General features: G+C 43.2%; 1 protein-coding gene across 1 annotated transcript; it reads right to left on the bottom strand.

The window, feature by feature from the left end:
- Positions 1 to 1,034: 1,034 nt before the first annotated feature.
- Positions 1,035 to 20,127, bottom strand: LOC137094764 (zinc finger protein RFP-like). The gene is made up of 7 exons (XM_067465384.1): positions 19,660 to 20,127; positions 14,650 to 14,745; positions 13,999 to 14,229; positions 10,250 to 10,272; positions 6,742 to 6,860; positions 4,430 to 4,462; positions 1,035 to 2,439 (listed from the first exon to the last, which is right to left on the bottom strand). Exons 1-7 carry the CDS (start codon positions 20,086 to 20,088, stop codon positions 1,922 to 1,924), a joined length of 1,449 nt encoding a protein of 482 aa, XP_067321485.1. The 5' UTR covers positions 20,089 to 20,127; the 3' UTR covers positions 1,035 to 1,921.
- Between the last annotated feature and the right edge of the window lie 269 nt (positions 20,128 to 20,396).

Raw genomic sequence — 20,396 nt, 5'->3', positions numbered from 1 at the left:
CGCCATACCCAGAGGCGGCCCTAGGTAATTTTCAATGGTAAGCAAACAGTATTTAGGCATCCCCCCCAACCAATCACTGATATATATTTTCTGTTTGTCATGGGAGTTCTGTGTGCCATATTTGGTTCAATTCCATCATTGGTGGAGTTCAGAATGCTCTTTGATTGTAGGTGAACTATATATCCCAGTAACTACAACTCGCATATGTCAAGGTCTATTTTCCCCCTATAGCTGGCTAGTGAGTCCGTGCACCTGGCAAGCTAAAAGAGAAGGCAACGTTCCAAAATAATGCTCACCAAGTTGGAGAGAAAGCCACTGAGATAGTTCATTCCATCGGCGCCTCAAGAGCACCCCTGGGCAAAATCAACTATACTGCAAATGCTTACTTTGCGTAATGGGTTGAGCCACTTCTGGCCATACTCCATATCCCATCATCAATGTCAACCCATCCCCCCACTGATATGGAGGTACAGATATGGAGGTACCTCCTTCGATACCAATGATCCAATCATATTGAACAATATCTTACTGTTGGAACACAATGGACAGCGGTGAAGAGTCATCACACCCGCTCAGTTGGAACTCACAAAAAACATTAACAAGACAATAAAAGACTCAAGGATTCCTTAATCCCATAAACTCATTCCGATTGAGGGACAATGTAACTCATTCATAATACTATGTAGAAATTGTTTAAAGTTTCCATTCAGCCTTTCTTCAGCCATTGGAGAGCTCCTAATCTGTATCGGAGGTGAGGCATGCTCTCCTATTGGCTGGTGAATGCCGTAGTCCAGCCTCCTCATCGGACTTTGGTCAATCACAGCCAAGCTGGGTCCAGCTGGGTGGTAGCGGGAACTTTGAATCTGTACTGTATAAAATGCTTGTTTTGCCATGTATGTATCTCGCCTCCTTTTGTCAGGAAACTGTGGACTGAATGTCAATCAGCCGATTGAATGAACTATCTCAGTGGCTTTCTCTCCAACTTGGTGAGTATTATTTTGGAACATTGGCTTCTCTTCTAGCTTGCCAGGTGCACGGACTCATTAGCCAGCTATAGGTTAGTGCCAGTGGCTGCTTAACAGACCTGATATCCGTGCCTTTTTGTTCCGGTTTCTGCAGTCTGGATCTCACCATCAGGGGTTTTAAATTGCTTTATTTCAATATTAAAGGCTTATTAATGTGCCACTGTCTCTTTAAGAGACAGGATACTATGTGAAAAGAGAGCGAAAAGTAGGACTTGAATGAATCAAAGGGAATTTTGAAGACTGTGACTTGTGACTCCTCTCTGGGTGGTTTTAGAGAAATAGAAAACAGGCTCAGTCGATGAAAATATACTTTGAGGTTTGTATAATTTATGTTTATTTATTAATACATTTAAGGCCTATTCTCTCTGGTAGAATACATGCAATGAAGTCATGTTTTTAATACTTTAAAAGCATTTTTAAAAAATGTTCATTTTAAAAACACTTTTCAAGAAGAGTTTAATAAATTGCTTATACTGTCATCAAGGTTTAGAGCAGGGGTCCCCAAACTAAGGCCCGGGGGCCGGATGCGGCCCTCCAAGGTCATTTACCCGGCCCTTGCTCAGGGTCAACCTAAGCCTGAAACTACTTGAAAGCACACAACAACAACAATCCTATCTCATCAACCAAAAGCAGGGCCACACTTTCCACTGAAATACTAATAAGTTTATATTTGTTAAAATTGTTCTTCATTTTAATTATTGTATTGTTTTTAAGTGTTTTTTTTTTTTTGCACTACAAATACGATGTGTGCAGTGTGCATAGGAATTCATTCTTTTTTTTCCGAATTATAATCCGGCCCTCCAACAGTTTGAGGAACTGTGACCTGGCCCTCTGTTTAAAAAGTTTGAGGACCCCTGGTTTAGAGAATAAGTCCCATGAAATAGGCTTTTCCTGCTTTAAGGTGAGATTCCAAGGTAGCCATCTTTCTGAACATAAAAGAACGGGATGACTGTCTCCCCGGAGAACGGGACATCTGCGAATACGCAGATCTGGTCTCCCGTATCAGCATCATAAAAGGCCACCTGGTTTGCAGCGTAGTTCAGAAAGACTCGGACCCTCTTGGTCTTTTCACTCAGCAGGAAATGAGGACTAGGAGCGAGGCTGGGAGCACGGTATCTACCTCTCCACTTGCCCACGGCCCAGATCCCTTCCTCAGGACCAATGTAAACAGGGCCTTTTCTCCTGACAGACTTCTTGGCCACCCCTACAGCCCAGCCTCCTGCCGCTCCCACAACAACTTCCCAGAAATGCCTTCCTCTTGTGAATCCCTCATGTCCCAACACATATGCTCGGGGACTGAATCTCTCAGGATTGTCAGGCAGGTCTTGAGGCTTCAGTTCCTGTCTCACACTTTTGCGATCCTCAGACAGGATGAGCCAGGGATTCCCTGTGTCTGGATCCAGAGTGACATTTGCTGTTGGAGACAGAAAGAGAGAGAGATTAAGGAAAGCAAAGAGAAGCAGAAGGAGTTGAAAGGAGAACTGGCACAGAAAGGGTTAAGACACCACAGAATCAACTTCATTCCACTCACAATAATATATCCTTTTTATAATCATGATAAAGACTCCATTATGAGAGGGTCCGAACTCTACTTGTGTGGGATCTGTCTAGAAAACAGGATATTACCCTGTGCCCTTTGTGGGCGCCTGCTTCAGTTGGCAGGTCCGAACTCTACTTGTGTGGGATCTGTCTAGAAAACAGGATATTACCCTGTGCCCTTTGTGGGCGCCTGCTTCAGTTGGCACTGCTCTATCTTGGCTGCATTTGGTCCCTTTTGGGATCAGGTTGTTCCTTCATTATTCCATCACCACCACCACCACAACAACAGAACTTTATTTATATCCCGCTCTATCTCCCCAAGGGGACTCAGAGCGGTTTCCAAGTAATATCATCAATGCATACAAAGTAAACAACATAAACATAAAATTAACAAAGCAATATAAGCATTAAAAATCACGATAGCACATATATATTTAAAATAATCCTGCCTGTTCAAGGCAATTTAAAAGGCCGGGCCAAGGCTAGTGCAATTTGTAGAGGGCCCGGGAAATTAGGTACAGTCTATGGTTGTTCATTTCTGGGGCCTAATAGGAGGAAGTAACCTGGGTAATTGGTAGAAAAAGATATGGCCACGCTTGTGACGGTGGTGGGAGCGAGAGGAGGGCCTCCCCGGAAGATCTTAAAGTTCACGGCGGTTCATAGAGGGAGATGCGATCGCAAAGATAGGCAGGGCCCAAACTGTTTAGGGCTTTATAGGTTATAACCTGCACCTTGAATTTGGCTCGGCAGCTTATCAGCAGCCAGTTAAGCTGTTTTAAAATGGGCGTTGTATGCTCCCTATGGAGCCCCCGGTGGCGCAGTGGGTTAAAGCACTGAGCTGCTGAGCTTGTTGATCGAAAGGTCGCAGGTTCGATTCCGGGGAGCGGTGTGAGCTTCTGCTGTCAGCCCTAGCTTCTGCCAACCTAGCAGTTCGAAAACATGCAAATGTGAGTAGATCAATAGGTACCGCTCCGGCGGGAAGGTAACGGCACTCCATGCACTCATGCCGGCCACATGACCTTGGAAGTGTCTACGGACAACGCTGGCTCTTCGGCTTAGAAATGGAGATGAGCACCACACCCCAGAGTCAGACATGACTGGACTTAATATCAAGAGACTACCTTTACCTTATGCTCCCTATAGTTTGCACCAGATGCCCTCTCTTTGCTTGCCACTGCTGCTACCACGTGGAGGCCTTAATAGTAGTAGTAGTAGTAGTAGTAGTAATAATAATAATAATAATAATAATAGATTTTTCCCACCTTTTTCCCAGGACTACAACTCAATGAGTATCATTCTATTATCATATCATTCTATTACCCTCCATTCTCACTCTTTTTAATAATTGTTTTTAGTGGTATTTCATTGCATAAGAGCCATGGTTTTCTGGCACTGTAACATTGTAGCTGTAAGATTTCTTTAATACCTCAGAGGAGATATTTTTATTGTGGATGGCATGGTTTTAACAATGAATGTAATGTTTTTTAAACGTTTTAATGAGCATTCATTTTAATTCCAATTATAATGTTTATTTTAACTGTGTGTTGTTTTAAGGCACTGAATAGTTGCCTATATGTAAAGTCGCCTTGAGTCCCCTTCGGGTGGAGAAAAGGCAGGATATAAATAGGAAATAAATAATTAATTATATACATAAATTTTGCCCTTCAAACCATGGAATTCCCTCAGCAAAACACACATTTTGAAAAAATGGTTAAAATCCCCGGTGCTGACCCTTGAAATGATAACTAATAGCCTCCCAAAGGAATAGGGAGAGTTGGAAGGGAGAATAACATTGATTCAGTGAAATGCCACCAGGCAAATGGCACCATCCCTCCTGTGACTTTTGTCCACCATTGGAAATTTACCTTTCTGAAGTTCTAGTCCAGGTATGAGAGAATCTGGGAAAGCAAACAAAACAAAAAACAAAACAGATATAAGACTAGGCACCGCATCATCCATTCACAGTAGACATCTGAAATAAATGTTTTAAAAAGAAACCAAAACAAATACTAGTTTGTGGTACTGGAAGAATGGTACAAGCTGAAGGAGGCAGGACTACACTTTGCTTCTGACATGATTCTTCCTCTGTAAGATGTTCTGTTATATGTTTGACAATTAAGTTGTGCAATCATTTCCCACCCATCATGCCTGAACCGCAAAACATAGGAAAAGAGAGAAGAGCAGGGAAGCTTCCATCACCAGCTTCCTTTACCAAAATGGAAATCGTAAGAAATGAGGAAAGAAATAACGAATTCCTGGATCCACTTGCCCAGAGGCCTTGAAATGGCTTCTAGACTCAAAATATCTTCATGTACTAATGGAAAAAGTACTTCATTTATCTGTTTCATTTCAAATGTGCATATTATTTATGGTTTTTTTTTTTGGATTTAACAGTTTGCTTCATCACATTAAAGCAGGGCAGTGTTTATGGGTTGTTTTTCGAGCTGTATGGCCATGCTCCAGAAGCATTATCTCCTGATGTTTCACCTGCATCTGTGGCAGGCATCCTCAGAGGTTATGAGGTCCTCACAACCTCTGAGGATGCCTGCCATAGATGCAGGTGAAACTTCAGGAGATAATGCTTATGGACAGGCCCGTAGCCAGAATTTTGATTCGGGGGGGGGGGGGGGGGAGCTGAGTCTGAGTGAAAGAGGGTCTACCCTAGCAAACCTTTTGTATCGTTACCCCAATACCCCCATGCATATGAGATATATTGAGCATGGTGATCAGATCATATGAATAAACATAACAGTTTAAATAATGTACCAGTAAGGCCTTTTCGCAGACCACCATGAGAATTTCGTGGGGGGGGGGGGCTTTGGGGGCTTCAGCCTGCTTACATGCCTGCTTATGGAGCATGCCCATACAGCCCAGAAAACCTACAACAACCCAGTGATTCTGGTCATGAAACCCTTCGACAATACAGGGAAGTATCCATTAGAGTAGTGCTCAGTCATACTCCATTTAGAAATGAAATGGATGATTTTCCCACTTTCATCACACTGTTAAATCTATCCGTGTGGCTCAATTGTACTCAGTATTATTTCCATTCATTTGCCATCACACTGTAGAGATTTCGCCCTGCCTATCATCCCTCCCCTGTGTTCTTTGTTTTTTAAAAAACCTCCTCTCTTTGAAATGTCAGCTGGTACGTGTCTTCAATTCCTTGAGCTTTCAGTCTATATGGCATTTAAAGTAAGGTCCAGCTGCATCCATTCCACAGTGTAGATGCACCCAGAGAAGGTTCATGTACCTCTGGAAACTTTGACTCCTAGGACTGCACTGCATGGAACTATGTTATTTAAAGAGTGTCTCGACTACATTTATTCTCCAGTGCAGATGCACCCAGAAAAGGGTGTGGATCTTAGGAAGCTATAACTCCCAGATCTATATAGTATGGAGCTATGTTATTTATAGAAGGGGAAGGGGATGGGGAGGAGAAGGGGAAGGGGAAGGGAAAAGAAGGGCTATTTTAAAAAAAGAAATTGTTCTGGCAAAGTAAAAACTCAGTGAGCAAAAGGTGATGGCGGAACTTTCCCTTACAAGGGAATTTTTGGTTCATCCCACAAATTGGGGAAATGTTTCATTGTAAATCTGGGAACAACTACATTCCATCACATTAGAGAACTGACCATTTTGCCCATCTACATTTTGCCCATCTACATTCATACATTACAAAAAAAAAATCTCCATCACCTCCTGAAAAGTTTGAAAACAGTGCTGGCCCCCACACTTAAAAGATGGAAAGAATGACCTACCCTACACTTTAACCCAATCTAATGTGATGAACACAGTGGTTTACCACATTTTAAGTGTAGGACTCAGTGGAATTTAGTGAATGTGATGAAGTGGAAATTTTCCTCTTCTTTTTTCCCCTGTTGTGCTGGAATTCATTCCTATTTTTTCCCCACATTGTTTCTGCCTCCGACACCAAATTTACAGTAAAAAGAAGCAAAACTGAAAAACAAATCTATTTCATTAACTTGTATATTTGTAAATGCATATTAAACCAGTAGTGGTATCTCTCTCTATGTGTTCATATTTGTGCATAGACTGTCCTTCTAATAAAAAAGGAAAAAAATAATGCCTGGGTCTGAAGAAAGAGGCCCACTGCTTCTACCCCAAGCTTAGGCCAATGCAGAGACCAGCATAATTCTTTGCGGACACATCTCTTTACCTCGGAATGGCTTCATGACGCCAACTAGACTGGAATTTAGATCACAAAACTCCCGGATCTTCCATTTCAGCTCCGGAGGGAAAGCCACTGGCTTCTCGGATGTTTGCCTCTCCTCACACCTAGTGGGGAAAAAGAAAGTTTATCCACCACACAATGATGCTGGGGAAAACGGAAGGAAAAAGGAAAAGGGGGCGGCCAAGAGCAAGACGAATTGATGGTATCCTTGAAGTGACTGACTTGATTTTAAGGAACTGGGGGTGGCTACGGCCAACAGGAAACTGTGGCTTGGGCTGGTCCAGGAGGTCATGAAGAGTCAGAAGCGACTGAACAACAACAACATCCACCACAAATCCAATCCAGAATCCTTGAGTGGTGCAAATAAAAAAAACTTAAGGTAAAAAGAAAACTTCAGAAGTTCAGGAGTACACACCAAAGAAAGTATTTGTGTGTTTGCCTCCTAAAAACACAGTCAACCACTGAAGGACAAAAAAAAAAAACAAACAAAAACAGAAATACCATGTATACCTGATAATTGGGAATACCTTTTCAAATGTACAGTGGTGGTTTCAATTAGAGGCAATTTATATAAATAGTGTCTAGATCTAGGGAAGTCATGCTACCCCTCTATTCTGACTTGGTCAGATCACACCTGGAATCACACTGTGTCCAATTCTGGGCACCGCAATTGAAGGGAGATGTTGACAAACTGGAATGTGTCCAGAGGAGGGCGACTCAAATGATCAAGGGTCTGGAGAACAAGCCCTATGAGGAGCAACTTAAAAAGCTGGGCATTTTTAACCTGAAGAAGAGAAGGCTGAGAGGAGACTTGATGGCCATGTATAAATATGTGAAGAGAAGTCATAGGGAAGAGGGAGCAAGCTTGTTTTCTGTTGCCTTGGAGAATAGGACATGGAACAATGGCTTCAGACTTCAGGAAAGGAGATTCCATCTGAACATTAGGAAAAAATTCAGCACTGTGAAAACTGTTCAACAGTGGAACTCTCTGCCCCAGAGTGTGGTGGAAGTTCCTTCTTTGGAGGCTTTTAAAATGGAGGCTGGATGGCTATCTGTTGGGGGTGCTTTGAATGCAATTTTCCTGCTTCTTGGCAGGGGGTTGGATGGCCCACCAGGTCTCTTCCAACTCTATGATTTAATGATTCTTTAAACCAATTTTTGTCTTTCTGGGAAATGGAACCACTATTGTCATTGCCGTCATCTTTTCAGAGCTCAAGTGTGGTGAACCCTTGCCTTTAACAGTTAGGATATGGGCCTAGTGAAGCCCGGCGGCCATTTTAGATTAGGGAAACAGGGAGACATCATCTTAGGTTAGGTTTTCTTAGAGGGGAGGCGTGTCCTTGTTAAGGAAGAAAAGGGTAGATGGCCAGGATTGGTTCAAATAGGGGGCGGAGCCTAATATTCAGATAAAGAAAAAAGGTACCTTTTTGAATTCTGAGGCTTGAGTTTTGGCAGTTGGGTTTTGACAGTTGGAGTTTGGGGATAGCAGTTAGGAATTGAAAAGGGAAAAAGAAGGAAGTTTAGCTTGTGATAAATTCTTAATAGTTGCTTCAAGGAAGAACTATTGGTGTAAACAGACCCTGGAGAATTGGGCTGTTTGTACTGGAGAATCTGCTTAGTGGAATAATAAGAGTTTCCCAGTTTAAAGGTTTTGTGTCAATAAAATAATGATGATAATGAAAGGAGATTCCATCTGAACATGAGGAAGAACTTCCTGACTGTGAGAGCCGTTCAGAGGTGGAACTCTCTGCCCCGGAGTGTGGTGGAGGCTCCTTCTTTGGAAGCTTTTAAACAGAGGCTGGATGGCCATCTGTCAGGGGTGATTTGAGTGCAATATTCCTGCTTCTTGGCAATATGGGGTTGGACTGGATGGCCCATGAGGTCTCTTCCAACTCTTTGATTCTATGATTCTATGACTAGAACCTGTAATTCAAGCACTGAACTACTTCTGAAACCATCACACATTTGTACCAGAGGAATGTAAACCTGTTAAATAAAAGTTTTGTTATAGTTAACTCTGTACCATAGCCTGTGTGTGAATGTCATTGATATTTAAACCCTCTGAGGAAAATAAACCCCATAGTAACACAGAAGAGTGTTACTAAGTATCCTCTCAGCCTGAATATTAGAAAAAGTGGCAGCATACCCCAATTGAAGAAACAGTTACAAAACCTCTCAGTTCAGATGTCATTCAGATATATAGAATCATAGAATCCTAGAGTTGGAAGAGACCTCATGGGCCATCCAGTCCAATCCCATTCTGCCAAGAAGCAGGAATATTGCATTCAAATTACCCCTGACAGCCATCCAGCCTCTGTTTAAAAGCTTCCAAAGAAGGAGCCTCCACCACACTCTGGGGCAGAGAGTTCCACTGCTGAACGGCTCTGTCAGGAAGTTCTTCCTCGTGTTCAGATGGAATCTCCTTTCTTGTAGTTTGAAGCCATTGTTCCGCGTCCTAGTCTCCAAGGAAGCAGAAAACAAGCTTGCTCCCTCCTCCCTGTGACTTCCTCTCACATATTTATACATGGCTATCATATCTCCTCTCAGCCTTCTCTTCTTCAGGCTAAACATGCCCAGCTCCTTAAGCCGCTCCTCATAGGGCTTGTTCTCCAGACCTTTTATCATTTTAGTTGCCCTCCTCTGGACACATTCCAGCTTGTCAATATCTCTCTTGAATTGTGGTGCCCAGAATTGGACACAATATTCCAGGTGTGGTCTAACCAAAGCAGAATAGAGGGGTAGCATGACTTCCCTGGATCTAGACACTATGTTCCTATTGATGCTGGCCAAAATCCCATTGGCTTTTTTTGCCGCCCCATCACATTGTTGGCTCATGTTTAACTTGTTGTCCACGAGGACTCCAAGATCTTTTTCACATGTACTGCTCTCTCTCTCTCACACACACACAGAGAGAGTTATATCTTCCCCTGATTTATCAGTCTCCCTCCTGTGAGTTCCTTATAAGTGTTGGTATTTTAAAGTGTTGGAATTTTAAAATTCCCTGTTTCCCCTTCCCTGAACAAAGTAGTTCCTTGGTGGTAAGGGCCTTTATATCAAGCATCCTGATTGGCTGAGAGATGTGTTATGCACTGGGTAGCAGACAGATGTCCAGTAGAAATATTGTGGTGGAAGATATTAGGAACTCAGTCAGAATGCACATCCCTTCCAACCTGTTCTTGTTGTTGCTCCTATTGCCAAATTGGCTACTGTTCTACCAAATGTTGTTAACATAGATTGACAATTGGAGGGAGGTGGACATTCCTGCAAATTACCTTTCTAAATGATACAGGGATAGCTTTCCATTTCAGGATAAATATTGCTGAGTAAACAAATACCAAAAAAACAATGAGTAGGGATCTCGCTATGGCAGTGACAAGAGTGCCATAAGGTCAAAAGCAAGGCAATATTTTTTTCTGTGACCTTTCATTTAATTCCACAGAAGATTATAGTGTCCACCTGTTATGTTCAATGGAAAGGCTTGGGATCCACTTACCTCTGTAAAAGGTTCTTCACATCCTAGAGGGGAGAAGAACAAAAGAGGAGGAATATCATTGTTCACATATCTGATTCTTTATTGAATGAGAAGGCAGTCCATCCCTACAGATAGACACCTACCAATTTGAATTCCTTTCTACCAAGCACTCCTCAGTCTCCTGAGTCTAAATTCAGGACATGCAGGGTTGACAAAAAGGAAACAGCTATTAACAAGTTTGTGGTTTACAAAAATACTAAATAAGAGTTTTGATTTCAATTAACTTATCCATGTAATTCTCTGTAAATGTAAATGAATCAAAATCCTAAACATGTCTGAGGGTATTTAGGTTTCACACATACACCCAGTGCATCTTGGAATATCCTATATCTATATATATAAATTTGTTAGGGGAATCCAACGAGGAAACAAAACTCAAAAAACCCCCAACGAAACTTAACCAAAATTCCCATGCCCATAACACAACCCACAAGGTACAAACATATCTACTCAAAATGAAAAACAACACAACAACACACTCACAAAACGACAAAACAACAAAACTCAAAAATCCCCCAACGAAACTTAACCAAATTTCCCATGCCCATAACACAACCCACAAGGTACAAACATATCTACTCAAAATGAAAAACAACACAACAACACACTCACAAAACGGCAAAACAACAAAACTCAAAAATCCCCCAACGAAACTTAACCAAATTTCCCATGCCCATAACACAACCCACAAGGTACAAACATATCTACTCAAAATGAAAAACAACACAACAACACACTCACAAAACGGCAAAACAACAAAACTCAAAAATCCCCCAACGAAACTTAACCAAATTTCCCATGCCCATAACACAACCCACAAGGTACAAACATATCTACTCAAAATGAAAAACAACACAACAACACACTCACAAAACGGCAAAACAACAAAACTCAAAAATCCCCCAACGAAACTTAACCAAAATTCCCATGCCCATAACACAACCCACAAGGTACAAACATATCTACTCAAAATGAAAAACAACACAACAACACACTCAAAACGGCAAAAAAACAAAACTCAAAAAAACCCCAACGAAACTTAACCAAAATTCCCATGCCCATAACACAACCCACAAGGTACAAACGTATCTACTCAAAATGAAAAACAACACCACAACACACTCACAAAACGGCAAAACAACTGAGCATGCGCATTGGCGCCCAGCCGCAACTTCCCTGGCGCGCGCACATGCCCTTCCGGCCAACGTTCCCTCTGCGGAAACCATGCCCACTCCAATCCCCACCGCGCCGCTTCCGGCACACACACACACCCCTGCCGCACACACACACACAACCCCACACTCCATCACTCCCCCCGCCGCCGCACACACACACGCAACCCCACTCCCCCCGCCGCCGCACACACACACGCAACCCCACATTCCATCACTTCCCCTGCTGCCGCATGCACACACGCAACCCCACTCCCCCCGCCGCCGCACACACACACGCAACCCCACGCTCCATCACTCCCCCCGCCGCCGCACGCACACACGCAACCCCACTCCCCCCGCCGCCGCACACACACACACAACCCCACGCTCCATAACTCCCCCCCCCCGCCACCGCACACACACACGCAACCCCACGCTCCATCACTCCCCCCGCCGCTGCACACACACACGCAACCCCACGCTCCATCACTCCCCCACCCCAATCTTACCTCCTTTTACTTCACGCTACCTCCAAACCCCACCCCGCCCCTTCCCGCCCTGTCAAAATCTAGGAAAGACAGGAAGGAAGGAAAGAAGGAAGAAAGAGAAAGGGAGGTAAAGAAAAAGGGGGAAGGAAGGAAAGTTAGAGAAAGAAGGAAGAAGAAAAGGAAAGAAAAGGAAAGATGGAAGGAAAGAAAAGAGAGACAGCAGAAAAGAAAGAAAAAGGGGGAAGGAAGGAAAGAGATAGAGAAAGAAGAGGAGAAGGAAAGATGGGAGGGAAGGAAGGAAGGAGGGAAAGAAGGAGAGAAAGAGGGAAGATTGGCCACAGCAACACGTGGCGGGTAAAGGTTGTTATTTCTATTATTATTATTATTATTATTATTATTATTATTATTATTATTATGCAATTGTTCCTATGAGACCCTGGAGGAATGGGAGAGGTGTCAGGTCCCAGAGGCAATGCATTGCATTATTGTTATTGTTATGATGGTGGTAAAATAAAAGGAAATAAAAAGTGAAAGATGGAAGCAAACAGGGAGGGAAGAAAGGCAAAGGAAGAAAGGGGGAGGGAATGAAGGAAAGAGAGATGGATGAAACCAAGTAGTGAAAGAAAGAAATAGGTAGAGAAGGAAGAAAGGAGAGAAAGGGGGAGGAAAAGGGGGAAGGAATAGGTAGGGACCTCTCTTTCATAATAGTCCAGATATCTACCTCAACTTTGATAAGTTTTACTATAGGCCACAGCAATGCGTGGCAGGGCACAGCTAGTCTATTTAAATAAAAACATAATGTTAGTTTGTGGGATTAACATAACTCAAAAACCACTGGACGAATTGACACCAAATTTGGACACAACACACCTATGAGACCAATGAGTGACCATCACTCATAAAAACACTGAAAAACACAATGGAAGGGATTTTAAAAGCCAAAAAGCAAAAAGACACTACAGCACATGTGCAAAAATGACTCCCCCGGCAAACAAAGCACACAATAGCATATCCACATTCTTGTCCGGACTACAGCTTCCCGAATCCCATAGACCAGGCTCTTTAGGAGAGGAGGATGATCCAAATTCACTGCTTCCAAGATGAAAGCTTTCTTCTCCTTGGATTTCTTTGAGAGCATCCCAATCCCTGCACATTTCCAATTTCCTATTCCTCGACTGCACCTCTCAGTAATACTCCAGACAGATAAGATAGATAGAGATGAGTAGATAGATCAATCAATCAGGAGGACTGCTGGGAGTTGCAGTCCAAGAATAGGTAGAGAAGGAAGAAAGGGGGGAAAAGAGGAAGGGAAAGGAAAAGGGGGAGGAAGGGAAGAGGAAGAGAAGGAAGGAAAGAGAGAATGAAAGAAAAAAGGGAAGGAAGAAGAGAAAGAAAGGAGAGAAAGAGGGAGGGAAAGTTGGCCACAGTAACGTGTGGCAGGTACAGCTAGTATAGAATAGAATTGTCTCTCAGTACATCAGGCTTATTCCTTTCACTCCTTCTGTGCCAGTGGTGTAGTGGTAGACTTTGGGGGCCCTCATCAAACTAGACAAATCTAATGGTTATTTCACTTTAATTGCTATGGAACCCTAGGATGTGTAGTTTGAAAAGGCACTGGAGTGCTCTGGCTGAGACTTCTACCTCTCCCAGGCCAAATTGGAAATGCAGGGTTCAACTGGATGTTTCCATGGCAGTTAAAAAGAAATATAGTTCTATATTTGTGGTGTGTAAACGGGTCCAGGCACCCTCTATAACAGGCATCCTCAAACTACAGTCCTCCAGTTGTTTGGGCCTTCAGTTCCTAGAATTCCTGATAATTGAACAAGCTCGTTAGGGCTTCTGGGAGTTGGAGACCCAAGCAGCTGGAGGGCCGCAGTTTGAGGATACCTACTCTATAACAACATCAAAGCAGATTCAAAAGGCAGGCAGCTGGGCTTAACCAAAACAATGCCCAGTTGATTTCAAAATAACGAAAGAGCAGATATTTTGTAATGGATCTTCCAAAATATTACTGTTTTTATCTAGCTTTCCCTTGACCCACCAGCTAGTTTCTTCTGTCCCGTCTTACCTGCAGCAGTTCTGCTGGTGGCTGCTGACATTTCTCTTTCATCTCCTGGATGAGACTTTCCAGAGAGGAAAGTTCCCGGGAAAGTAAGATCAAGTGTTCATCTCTTTTCCTTGCAACCTGCTTCTTCAGTTCCTCCAGCTGGGCCCGGAGATGTTGCTCCTGTTTATCCAGAAACTGCCGCATTTCTACAATTTCTTCTAAGGTTGTTTCCATTTTTGTTTTTGTCTGCATCTGCAGAGAGCACAAAGAAAAGCAAGTACATGAGTATTACATTAAGATACAGCTGCTGAAGTGAAAAATAGAGAGGGCTTCTGGCACGTCAATGGTTGTGTAGGAATTTCAACAGAGGCTTCATTACAAACTATCAGGTAAAACTCTCGTTGTTGTTGTTGTTGTGTACCTTCAAGTCAGTTCACTCTTATGGTGACCCTATCAAGGGGGTTTCTTGGCAAGATGCATTCAGAGGGTGAGTGGCCTTTGCCTTCCTCTGAGTCTAAGAATTGGCAACTCACTCAAGGTCACAGTGTGGGATTCATGATCAGTCTTCATACCGTCCAAAGATTTGCACGATGAAGCTGTATTTTATAACATGTTTTTACACATTGTTTTAAGTTGTGTTCCTCCCATAATCACATTTCCTTCTATACTTACAAGCAGGTCTTGGGCTTCTTTTTCTGTCTTTGCTTTATATTCCAGAACCTTTTCTCCCTCCTTCACCAGGCAACGCTGATGAAGATCCATCAAATCCTGCAAAGAAACAAAAAATCAGTTTTCATTGGAAGGTAACAGCAACACTTCACAGAAACACACACCCCAAGTGCCGTACATTTCTCTGTGTTGAATTTCATTTTCTTAGTTTTGGCCCAGCTCTCTAATATGTTAAAAGTCATGTTGGATTCTGACTGTCATCTGGGGTATCATCTACAAATTTGACAAACATGCCCTCTATTCTGTCATCCTTTATTGATAAAGGTGTGGAATAGCAATAGCCCAAGACTGAGCCCCATGGAACTCCCACTAGATCAGTAGTTCTCAACCTTCTTAATGCTGTGACCCCTTAATACAGCCCCCCCCCCAATTTTGTGGTGACCCCCAACCATAAAATTATTTTCTTTGCTACTTCGTAACTATAATATTGGCTACTGTTATGAATTATAGAATCATAGAATCATAGAGTTGGAAGAGACCTCATGGGCCAATCAGTTCAACCCCCTGCCAAGAAGCAGTAATATTGCATTCAAAGCACCCCTGGCAGATGGCCACCCAGCTTCTGTTTAAAATGTAATGTAAATATCTGTTATTCAGAATGTATTTTCATTCACTGGACCAAATTTAGAACAAATACCTGATACATCCAAATTTGAATACTGGTGGGGTCGGGGGCTGGATTGATTTTTATCATTTGGGAGGTATAGTTGCTGGGATTTATAGTTAATCTGCAATTAAAGAGCATTCTCAACTCCACCAATGATGGAATTGAACCAAACTTGACACTCAGAATTTCCATGACCAACAGAAAATACTGGAAGGATTTGATGAGCACGGACCTTGGGTTTTGGAGTTGTAGTTCACCCACATCCAGAGAGTACTCTGGACTCAAACAATGATGGATCTGAACCAAACTTGGCACAAATACTCAATATGCCCAAATGTGAGCACTGGTGGAGTTTGGGGAAAACAAACCTTGACATTTGGGAGTTGTTGTTGCTGGGATTTATAGTTCACCTACAATCAAAGAGCATTCAGAACTCCACCAACGATAGAATTGGGCCAAACTTCCCACACAGAATCCTGATGCCCAACAGAAAATATTGTGTTTTCTTCTGGTCTTTGGTGACCCCTTTGACACCCCCTCACGACTCTCTCAGGGGTCCCAACCCCCAAGTTGAGAAACACTGCACTAGATCCTTCTCTCTAGGATAAAGAGAAGACATTGAGAAACACGTTTCTGAAGATAGGGACAACATTTTTAGTCCTCCAGTCCACTAGTACTCTGTTCTCCAGGAATTCTCAAATTGATTCCAAAATTACTTCTGCCCTTTTTTTAATAATATCTCTTTGAATGTAATTTATCTGGCCTTGGAGATTTGAATTCATTTAGATTAGCCAGATATTCCTGTTCTTCCCCTTTACCTATTCTACATTGTCCTCTTCTCCATCATCCCCAAGTTGAGCACTGTTAACTTTTTGGAGAAGACTAAAGTAAAGAACTTGCTAAGTAGTTTTACCTTTTCTTTGTCACCATTAGCATTTCTCCATCAGCTGCATGCAGGGGCCCTACCATTTCTTTCTTCTTCCCTTTTATTGTAAATATAACTTTTTTAAAAAACCTCTTTTATTATTTGAATTTCTATAGCTCACACTTCACTTTGGCTTTTCTGGCTTTCTCCCTCCTACACATGCTAGCTATTTGTTCAAATCTTGGTTATGTTTAGCTTAGAGAGGCAAATATTCAAAGGGGGCATGAAAGCCATGTTTAAATATGTGAAAGCATGTCACATTGAGGAACAGGGGCGGCTCGTCCATTACGCGAAGTAAGCGGTCGCAGAACACTGCTTTTTGCCAGGGGCGCAGAGGCGCCTCTGTAAATGCCCCTCGAATAACATTTTAGGAGCGCCCCCTCAGCTCACAACAGCCCTAGCAGTCCGGCTTTCTTGCCTCGCTGCTGGGCGATCCTCTTCCCAAAGGGGCCGGGCCCTTGAGCCTCACCTAGCCCCTCTCATTCCTGCTCCACCTGGCCACCGGGTGCACGAGCAGAGCCGGCACTCAATCATTCTCTGCGTTCGATCCCTTCCCCATGACCGGCTTCCTTTCCCGATCCTGAAGGTAGGCGCAAAAATAAAGGTGGGAGCGGAGGTGGGAGATACCTCCAGCCGGAGGGTCTCTCTCTCTCTCTCTCTCTCTCTCTCTTGGTCCCAATGGCTGAAGAGAAAGTCAGGAGAAGAGGCGACTTTTGGTGCGCACGCTGGGGTTTTCAGACGTGCCTCCGGACCCGAAGCGGGCCAGGTGCGGCGGCTCCACTCCTTGGTCCACCCGCAGATTGGGGAGAGGAGAGGAGGCAGGTGGAGCACTGGGGGATTGGGAAAGGAAGCCGGTCATGGGGAAGGGATCGAACGCAGAGAATGATTGAGTGCCGGCTCTGCTCGTGCACCCGGTGGCCAGGTGGAGCAGGAATGAGAGGGGCTAGGTGAGGCTCAAGGGCCCGGCCCCTTTGGGAAGAGGATCGCCCAGCAGCGAGGCAAGAAAGCCGGACTGCTAGGGCTGTTGTGAGCTGAGGGGGCGCTCCTAAAATGTTATTCGAGGGGCATTTACAGAGGCGCCTCTGCGCCCCTGGCAAAAAGCAGTGTTCTGCGACCGCTTACTTCGCGTAATGGACGAGCCGCCCCTGTTCCTCAATGTGACATGCTTTCACATATTTAAACATGGCTTTCATGCCCCCTTTGAATATTTGCCTCTCTAAGCTAAACATAACCAAGATTTGAACAAATAGCTAGCATGTGTAGGAGGGAGAAAGCCAGAAAAGCCAAAGTGAAGTGTGAGCTATAGAAATTCAAATAATAAAAGAGGTTTTTTTAAAAAGTTATATTTACAATAAAAGGGAAGAAGAAAGAAATGGTAGGGCCCCTGCATGCAGCTGATGGAGAAATGCTAATGGTGACAAAGAAAAGGTAAAACTACTTAGCAAGTTCTTTACTTTAGTCTTCTCCAAAAAGTTAACAGTGCTCAACTTGGGGATGATGGAGAAGAGGACAATGTAGAATAGGTAAAGGGGAAGAACAGGAATATCTGGCTAATCTAAATGAATTCAAATCTCCAAGGCCAGATAAATTACATTCAAAGAGATATTATTAAAAAAAGGGCAGAAGTAATTTTGGAATCAATTTGAGAATTCCTGGAGAACAGAGTACTAGTGGACTGGAGGACTAAAAATGTTGTCCCTATCTTCAGAAACGTGTTTCTCAATGTCTTCTCTTTATCCTAGAGAGAAGGATCTAGTGCAGTGTTTCTCAACTTGGGGGTTGGGACCCCTGAGAGAGTCGTGAGGGGGTGTCAAAGGGGTCACCAAAGACCAGAAGAAAACACAATATTTTCTGTTGGGCATCAGGATTCTGTGTGGGAAGTTTGGCCCAATTCTATCGTTGGTGGAGTTCTGAATGCTCTTTGATTGTAGGTGAACTATAAATCCCAGCAACAACAACTCCCAAATGTCAAGGTTTGTTTTCCCCAAACTCCACCAGTGCTCACATTTGGGCATATTGAGTATTTGTGCCAAGTTTGGTTCAGATCCATCATTGTTTGAGTCCAGAGTACTCTCTGGATGTGGGTGAACTACAACTCCAAAACCCAAGGTCCGTGCTCATCAAATCCTTCCAGTATTTTCTGTTGGTCATGGAAATTCTGAGTGTCAAGTTTGGTTCAATTCCATCATTGGTGGAGTTGAGAATGCTCTTTAATTGCAGATTAACTATAAATCCCAGCAACTATACCTCCCAAATGATAAAAATCAATCCAGCCCCCGACCCCACCAGTATTCAAATTGGGATGTTTCAGGTATTTGTGCTAAATTTGGTCCAGTGAATGAAAATACATTCTGAATAACAGATATTTACATTACATTTTAAAAAGAGGCTGGATGGCCATCTGCCAGGGGTGCTTTGAATGCAATATTACTGCTTCTTGGCAGGGGGTTGGACTGAATGGCCCATGAGGTCTCTTCCAACTCTATGATTCTATGATTCTATAATTCATAACAGTAGCCAATATTATAGTTACAAAGTAGCAAAGAAAATAATTTTATGGTTAGGGGTCACCACAAAATTGGGGGGGGGGGGCTGTATTAAGGGGTCACAGCATTAAGAAGGTTGAGAACCACTGATCTAGTGGGAGTTCCATGACGCTCAGTCTTGGGCTATTGCTATTCCACACCTTTATCAATAAAGGATGACAGAATAGAGGGCATGTTTGTCAAATTTGTAGATGATACCCCAGATGACAGTCAGAATCCAACACCAGAGGCACTCCAAGTGGCCAGATACTGGTCAAAGGACATTTAACCAACTACCAAGTTTGCAAAATCTGTGTTTTGTTTTTTTAAATCTGTGTGTTTGTTTTGTTCTGTTAGAATTGTAACACAATGGTATGGTTGCTGATGACACGATAAATAAATAAATACTCCAGAAAGTGTGGACAGGGCCCTAGGAACATTCACGTTTTTTAAACGCAAATGCTCCTGGGATAAAGCGCTGTCTGGAAAGGCCCTGGGACAAATTAACAATGGATTAAAATTGCAGAAGAGAATATTCCAGCTAAACTTTAGGAAGAAATTCCTGAGGGTCAGAGCTGTTCATCAGTGGACTAAGCTGCAGCTGGAGAATGTGGTGAAGTCTCCTTCTCTGGAGATTTCATAAAGAGGCTGAATGGCCATCTGGCAGGGGTGCTTTGATCATGTGTTCCTACATGGAAGGAGGTTGACACTAGAGTGTTTTTGAAATCTGTGATTCTATGGAAAGTTAGAAAGTGAGCAGTTGAAAATTTTGTTTGCCCACTGGCATCCACTATGTACAGATAAACATTCCTATTGGAAATGCATCTTCATAGACCTCCCCAGGAAGCTTCCTAAGGCGTTTCCTTCCCTCGTCAAATTCCACAAGAGTTTCTTACCTTGTAGTCTTCAGCTGCTGTCACCAGAGGAATCCTTCGATGATCAGTGTGCTCTTTGTCGCACATCTTACAGAAGAGGATTTCGTCATCTTTACAGAAAAGCTTCAGGGGCTCCTTGTGTTTCTCACAGACTTTCTCCTTGCCTTCTGCCTTCTTAGGCCCCTCAAGGCTGAGTTTCTTGGTTATTTTTGCAACATTGGCTAGCTGTTGATTTGTTCTGAGGTTCTTTTGTGAAACGATCTCTCTGCACTGAGGGCAGGAGGTCTCTGAGTTGCCTGACTTCTCCCAGGTCTGGGTCAGGCAGGCTCTGCAGAAGTTGTGCCCACAGTCTAAAATCACAGGATCCTTGAAATAATCCTGGCAAACAGAACAAGTGGCTTCTTTGTGGAGATCCTCCATGGGATCCCGAGCAGCAAAAATATCAGCCATGTCGATTGCACAAAGAGCACAATTGCTTTCACTTTCCTTTTACTGACAGAGGATTTCCTGTAAATGTTCTCTCAGCATGCCAACATCCTCTCTTAACAAAGAAGGAAAGAACACTTGCAGGAACAGTTTGTAGATAACATTCCTTTTCAAAATAAAGCACCAAGGATTTAGTAAAACTGCAACAGTGTGTTTGTTTGTTTGTTTGTTTATTTAAGCACTTGCCTCTCAACCTGCCGGTGCCTCCAACTCCACATGCAATTATAATCATTATATGGTTTATTGATAAGCCTATTTTAATCCTGCCCTTA

Source organism: Anolis sagrei, chromosome 2, assembly GCF_037176765.1.
Source record: "Anolis sagrei isolate rAnoSag1 chromosome 2, rAnoSag1.mat, whole genome shotgun sequence".
Lineage (NCBI taxonomy): Eukaryota > Metazoa > Chordata > Lepidosauria > Squamata > Dactyloidae > Anolis > Anolis sagrei.
Note: the sequence above shows the minus strand (reverse complement) of the source record. Positions and strands in the feature narration are given on the sequence as shown.

Bases quoted from the DNA above. Each gene is read 5' to 3' on its own strand.
- LOC137094764 (XM_067465384.1), bottom strand. From the start codon at position 20,088: ATGGCTGATATTTTTGCTGCTCGGGATCCCATGGAGGATCTCCACAAA. The intron at 14,746-19,659 runs GTAAGAAACTCT...GTTTCTTTGCAG, and splicing joins CAGCAGCTGAAGACTACAAG to GATTTGATGGATCTTCATCA. The intron at 10,273-13,998 runs GTAAGACGGGAC...TCTCCCCTCTAG, and splicing joins CACCAGCAGAACTGCTGCAG to GATGTGAAGAACCTTTTACA.